This window comes from Apodemus sylvaticus, chromosome 18 (genome assembly GCF_947179515.1).
Source record: "Apodemus sylvaticus chromosome 18, mApoSyl1.1, whole genome shotgun sequence".
Classification (NCBI taxonomy): domain Eukaryota; kingdom Metazoa; phylum Chordata; class Mammalia; order Rodentia; family Muridae; genus Apodemus; species Apodemus sylvaticus.
In genome coordinates, this window is record NC_067489.1 from 19279817 (window position 1) to 19286503 (window position 6687).

The following is a 6687-nucleotide window of genomic DNA, read 5'->3' on the forward strand; positions in this document are numbered from 1 at the left end:
TGCTTTTACCCATTTTAACTTTAAGGGTCTTACCTTCTGTATCGGCTGGGTTTTTGTGTCAACTTGACACAGGCTGGAGTTATCACAGAGAAGGGAGCTTCAGTTGGGGAAGTGCCTCCATGAGATCCAGCTGTGGGGCATTTTCTCAATTAGTGATCAAGTGGGGAGGGCCCCTTGTGGGTGGTACCACCTTTGGGCTGGTGTTCTTGGGTTCTATAAGAGAGCAGGCTGAGCAAGCCAGGGGAAGCAAGCCAGTAAGGAACATCCCTCCATGGCCTCTGCATCAGCTCCTGCTTCCTAACCTGCTTGAGTTCCAGTCCTGACTTCCTTTTGTGACGAACAGCAATGCACAAGTGTAAGCTGAATAAACCCTTTCCTCCCCCAACTTGCTTCTTGGTAATGATGTTTGTGCAGGAATAGAAACCCTGACTAAGACACCTTCAAAAAACAGAATAGACATTAAAGTCTTTTCATAGATGAGGGAATTTGCTACAAAACCCTAGCGAGTCCTGCCATCCTCTAGAAGACCCAGAACGATGCTTCACTTGCTGCAGAAAAATGCATCTCATTCCTGGAACAGTCAACAGTGACTGGAGCATCAGCCCAAAGCAAGTCTATAATACATAAAACGATGGATTATTAAAAGTATTTCTTTGAGGACAGTGTCTGAGGAGCCCAGCATGGATACGTTATGATTTGCATAGACCAGTCAAAAGGTCAAATACTGATTATTTGTGGATATTTTAAATCACTTTCATATGTGTTTATGTGTGTTACATATCATTTGATTATATGTGTGAATACATGTATACATGTGTGTGAAGACTGGGGGTAAAATGTTTTCTTCAGTGACTATTTTTAAATGTTAATTATTATCATTAATAATTCTATGTATATGGCGTTTTCTTGTATGCACTGTGTACATGTTTCCATAAGAGTCAGAAGAAGGTGCTATATCACATGAAACCGGACTTAGAGAAGGTAATCAAAGAACTTTAATTTGGTTTGGTTTGTGCATCCTCATGGTGGACCAAATTCTGGCGATTTATTCGTCTTGCCGGTTCTTGGTCTTTTTATTTATTTTTTCTTGCAGCATCTGACTTTAGGAAGGCCACAGCTGCCAATCTGTTTAAAACCCGAAATACAAGCACCCCAGCATACGCCTCCATTGGTCACACATGTTACTGGATTGTTGATTCTTTTAGTAAAGGCTGGAAGATAAGTAAGAAAAACACATATTAGAGTTGTAACCTTCAGGTCAGAAATACAGACCAGTGTGCTATGATTCTGAGTAAATCCCAGCAAGCTCCCTTTCCTCTCCCTAAAAACAAACAAACAAACAAACAAAACCTGGGGTGTCTGTTTTAGCAGGACGAATCCAGTTCTGGCCACTGCTGCTGTGTAAAGGGATGCTGGGTTTCCTAGCACCCAAATGTTGAAGGGTCTGCTCCTCCCCTGACTGACTGCAACTTTCAGGGCCATCAGGCTAGATCTCAGCAAAGATGCTGTGTCAGTCCTCAGCTGCCTCCCAGAAGCCCTGGCTCTCCTTTCCCACACACAAGTGCCTTGTGCTAGCATCAGAGACAGCCAGTGGGTGTGATTGTGTACACACATGTGTGCAGACACACACAGAGGCCAGAGGCTGGCCTAAGATATGTTCATCAAGTGCTCTCTGCCTCAGCTTTTGAGTCTCACAGTGAACCTGGAGCTCACTGAGTGGGTGTGTCTGACAAGCTGGCCAGTGTGCCTCTGGGATGCTCCTCTGTGCCAGCATTACAGATGTGCACCAGTTCTCTCTGTTTCTGCATGGATACTGCGATCCCAACTCAGATCTTTATACTTGGACAACAAGCGCATTTGGTGACTGAGCCATCTTCCTATTTTACACTAAGGTATTTTAACTTCCAGGTACCTATTTTAAACAAAGGATTTGACTCAAACCTCCGTGTGCAGCACTTGCCTAAATGATAACATGATTCCTAAGTAACCTTCAGTGGAAATCAAAAGTCAAAACTAACTTTTTGATAGTTTCTAATGCCTAAAATCAGGTCTTAAACTCATCGTTCCTTCTTCCCCTCCCTCTTCCTTCACATTCATCTAAATGACAGAGTAAGTGTTTGTGCAAATCATGGAACAGAGATGCTCCTCTGTAAATCAGAACCCATCAATTGACAAAATTGGTGAAATTATGTCTCTCTATGTAATTTTTGTTTGATGCAATCTGAGGCCTTTGCTTCTTTCATCGTTTCCTGTTCTCTCGTGCTCGTGTAGCTCCCTCTCCTGAGTTGTGTGCCCCTTTTATTGTTTGCCTAATGACAAGGACGAAATACAACCTGGAGCCTGGAAAGATGGCTCATCAGTTAGGAAGTCATACTGCTCCTGCAGAGGAACTGAGATATCAGGGAACCCACATGTGCCTATAACTCAGTCTCTGAGAGATTAGATGTCCTCTTACATCCTCTGTGAGTACTGTATGATGTGGCATATACCCATACACAGATGCATACATGAACACATAATTTAAAAGAATATAAACATTTCCCACAAAATATAATGTAGGTAGAGTTTGGGAAGCTGTGTTCATAGCCTCCCTGAGCTATGATCCTTATTACCCCCGTAGACAGTGTGTGCTTAAGAGTCTTCCATAGGCGAAGGAGGAGAGGAAGTTCTCAAATAGAGGCTGGGCTGGTTATTCTGAAGGGTTCTCTCGAGTAAGCAGAGACTCTACTCCTTAAATATAAAGATTTATAAATGAATACCTTTTTTCAGATACAAATCAAATATTCTTCATGTTATTTTTGAGCTACCTATAAGAAACTCATTTCATAATCTTAAGCTTAGCAGCAGGAGTTGGGAAATGGAAGTCAGGTGCTACAGATCAGCTCAGAGTGAGTCTACATCAGGCTCCTTCATGTTAAAAAGAAAGAGTCCTGGGTTTGTTTCAGCAGTCACAGGATACACATTGTCTAAAATGTGCTTAGAGAGAAAAAAGGAAGGCAGTAAATGGATTACAGAGAGACAGAGAGACAAAAAGACAGGCAGACACACAGAGAGAAAGAGACAAAGAGGGGGCTGGAGAGATGGCTCAGTGGTTAAGAGCATTGACTGCTCTTCCAGAGGTCCTGAGTTCAGTTCCCATCAACCACATGGTGGCTCACAACCATCTGTAATGAGATCTGATGTCTTCTTCTTGGTGTGTATGAAGAGAGCTACACTGTATTCATATACATAAAATAAATAAATAAATATTTTTTAAAAAAGAAAGAGACAAAGGCACACACACACACACCAGGTAAGGAGCTGTCTCTCATTTCACTTTGGGACCAGACTATCCCCCTGCCTCACCTCCAAGTGGAGACAGCAACACCAGGAGAAATGGGAAGAGAAGGTAATGGATCCTCATGACTGAAGCCTGGTGAGTTGTAGAGATGTAGAGGGACTGGAGCTCAGGGCCTTATATAGTGCCAGGTGCTGCCTCCTGTGTAGGATTCTACACTGACTAGAGACCCGGTAATTACAATTATGAAACACAGAGCACCTTATCTCTCTTGTCAAGGAGTTTCCCTTTGAGAGCACACTCAGTGACTCTTATGCAAGTATGGGGAACCCTAAGTGACTTCCTCCTGCACTGCTCACCAAGAGCACCTTTCTGCCCGACTACTTAGGTGGGAGAGACCCGTGCTGTCCTGGGACAGACTTGCTGGTTACAATTGGACCTTATGTGCCTCAACCTCAGACATTTGACTTGGTCATCTCAGAGTCTGACAACAGGCTTAGGCCTCAGTGGGGACTCATTTCACATAGATTCATCTGGGCTTGAGCACACACAGCTGCTGGAGACAACAGAATGTGAGCCAACTCAAGCTTCCCCAAGCTTTTCCAGGTCAGAACATGGGCCTAGTCTCACAGATTTCTCCAAGTTACTGCACAACGGTGAAGTTCATTTACTACCAAAACTTCCAGCAACTCACCGTCCACTCAATCTGAGGGACATGGAGTCAGATAGGGGTGCTGCTTCCTCTCTCAGAGAAAGCAACGTGTTGGTGACATGTTACCTGATCAAGGGGCCCCATGCCTACCTAGAAGAAACCAGTGAATAGCTAGCTCTAGCCATAAGGTGATGGTCAACCCATGGGAATTGCTAACCTTTGGTTCTGTGGTTCTCCATTCTCTGAAATAAAGTGAGAACCAGAGGTGAGGGGTCAAGATGCTTTTTGGAATCTTTTATAAGAATGGGTGACAGGGGGCTCCAATCCTTCCCATCAACTCCCTGTTGCTCCCGCTCAGACCTCACTCTGAGGGGTGGGACATGTGGCTCACCTCAGAGTGAGGTCTCCTGTGGAGTCTGTAGCCCAGCTGTTCATTTTTATCCTAGAAAACCATTGACAACTATCAAGACATAACCCATACCAAGAACTGAGAAATGAGGATTTTGTAAGGAAAAATAATTTATGGGAATCAGGATTTCTTCCTCCCAACAGAAAGATTAAACAAATAACCACAACAGCAGATATCTATAAATTATGAACAGTTTTGACAAAGGCTGTTCTGTGGAGTTCCCAGCAAAGAGTTTTGAGGCTGGAGAGTGAATAGTTGGGACCCACAATAGAAAGCCTCACTCCCACTTCTGTGTTGCGGAAACCCACAGTATTGGGCTTGTAGAAGTATTTTTAAACTGGCATACAAAAGAGATTTTAAAAGAAAATCAGACACAGTAAGTATACATATTTGTGAACTATTTTGTACTATCTCAGTATATACCCACAGTATTGGGCTTGTAGAAGTATTTTTAAACTGGCATACAAAAGAGATTTTAAAAGAAAATCAGACACAGTAAGTATACATATTTGTGAACTATTTTGTACTATCTCAGTATATACATGTGGTAGGCAATGATGAATTCAGGATAATTAATATATCTGTCAATTCAAATGGAATAATTTTATGATAATTTTATTTTACTATGAGTAGTTCCAATCCCCTCTCATTATCTTCAGTGATACTAACATACAATAGATGCAGTGGAATCCAGGCATAACTCTCCTGTCTGTTTCTAAACACCAACCTCCCTCTATTCTCCTTGCCCCTACCTTCATCTGGTCATTATTAGCCTGCTCTGCAATCTGAGGAGTCCTTAAGTGCATCTGGTAAGTGATCTGTAATAATTCTTTGATCTGAAGAGGAAGTTTCTGATGGATCAGGGAATGGCAGGGCTGGTTTAGGGCAATGTTGCATGCTATAAGCACGTTCCGTCTGGGAATGGAGCATTGCCACACGCCATCTCACCTCTCTTCAAGACTTTGCTTCCCTGAGTGATGCAGGCATGTATTGAGAAAGCATGCCTACTCAACCCCAAAGCTAAGCTCTCTCTTCCAGGCCAAGGAAGCACAGACAAAACTTAATGTGGAAAGATCATTGTCTGTAAAGGCTCAGCCTGAATTAATACACCATCCCTCCCCATTTGCACAATTTCCTCACTTTCCACAGTAAAAAGCAAACATATTCATTTTCTGTCAATGTTGCCAAATACTTTTGACAAGTCAACTCTGATGGAGGAAAGGTATTTTGGCTCAAGGCTTAGAGACTCAGTCTGTGGTGAGTGGGTACTACTGTGTTGTGGTTTATCATAAGCCAGGACATAAATGGCAAGGAGCATATGGTGAGGTACTCACCTGCTAGGGAGGGGCTGGGTATGCCCATATCCATGGCTGTGCTGTGTGTCCAAATCCCTAGCTCACTTCTATTAGGCTCATTTGCAGAATGTCCCACCATCATCCAGATGGGTCTCAGGCTAACCAAAACTTTAACATGTGTCTTCTTGTGGATATTTAGGATCTCAGCCAAGTCAGGTAAGACAGTGAATAACTCCAGTGGTGTGCTGCCAGGTGTGTGTCCATCCCCGAGCCCAAATAGTGAGCTATGTGTGTGTGTGTGTGTGTGTGTGTGTGTGTGTTCCCCAGCCCCAGTGGTGCGGTACTATGTGTGTTTAACCCCACCTCTTATGGTGTGGTGCTCTCTGCTCACCAGAAAAGAAGTAGGTCATCAGGACTTGCTTGCCTTCTGGGTTTTCAGGGACTATATTAGTATATTGTAATAGGGTCTTTGTAAAGCACTAGAAAAGTTGAGATAGGTTTTGTGTGTTTTCCTGGAGTTTTTCCAAATGTACCAGTTTAAGAGCTGGCCTACAAATACTGTCCAGGAGACAGAGTATGAATCTATTTCTGGCTAAAATACTACCTGGGCAATTTTAATTCCTTTGAGGATCCTGGTCAGGTACCATCTCAGATCCGATCAGATAGGCGGGATCTGTTTGATGAGTCTCGTCTGCATGTGTTCCTGCCTGATCCCAAACTCGCCTGCATTTGTCAGGAAGTAAATTGTATGCACATCATGGAAAGGCAAGCTATAAGACTGAGTAATATACTGAAATTCTTTAACAAAGGATTAGAGGTATGGGATTCCAGTCTGTTTTCTATTTGAGAAAGTCTACTTAGTGAGAAAGGACATACACTCTGATTAGATCATCTACTTAGCTACTTCCCTTAATGGCAGGATTGATGCTGGGTTAGGATGGGTGAGGGAGAGAAGTAGGATATTTAGCTGTAGACTTAGAATGAGTGGCAGGAGGGCTGGAAGTAGGTGCTAGTACAGAGGATTGATCAGAGAGGCCTGCAGGGCACAGGAGGA

At 43.2% G+C, this 6687-nt stretch overlaps 1 protein-coding gene across 1 annotated transcript; it reads right to left on the reverse strand.

The window, feature by feature from the left end:
- Positions 1–972: 972 nt before the first annotated feature.
- On the reverse strand, positions 973–3622 carry LOC127668565 (beta-defensin 4-like). The gene is made up of 2 exons (XM_052162205.1): positions 3346–3622; positions 973–1211 (listed from the first exon to the last, which is right to left on the reverse strand). Exons 1-2 carry the CDS (start codon positions 3401–3403, stop codon positions 1078–1080), a joined length of 192 nt encoding a protein of 63 aa, XP_052018165.1. The 5' UTR covers positions 3404–3622; the 3' UTR covers positions 973–1077.
- Positions 3623–6687: the final 3065 nt, after the last annotated feature.

What these genes read in the sequence shown, in the direction of transcription:
- LOC127668565 (XM_052162205.1), bottom strand. Translation starts at nt 3,403, where the DNA reads ATGAGGATCCATTACCTTCTCTTCCCATTTCTCCTGGTGTTGCTGTCT. An exon ending in GTTGCTGTCTCCACTTGGAG is followed by an intron (nt 1,212 to 3,345) that starts GTGAGGCAGGGG and finishes CTTATCTTCCAG; the next exon opens with CCTTTACTAAAAGAATCAAC.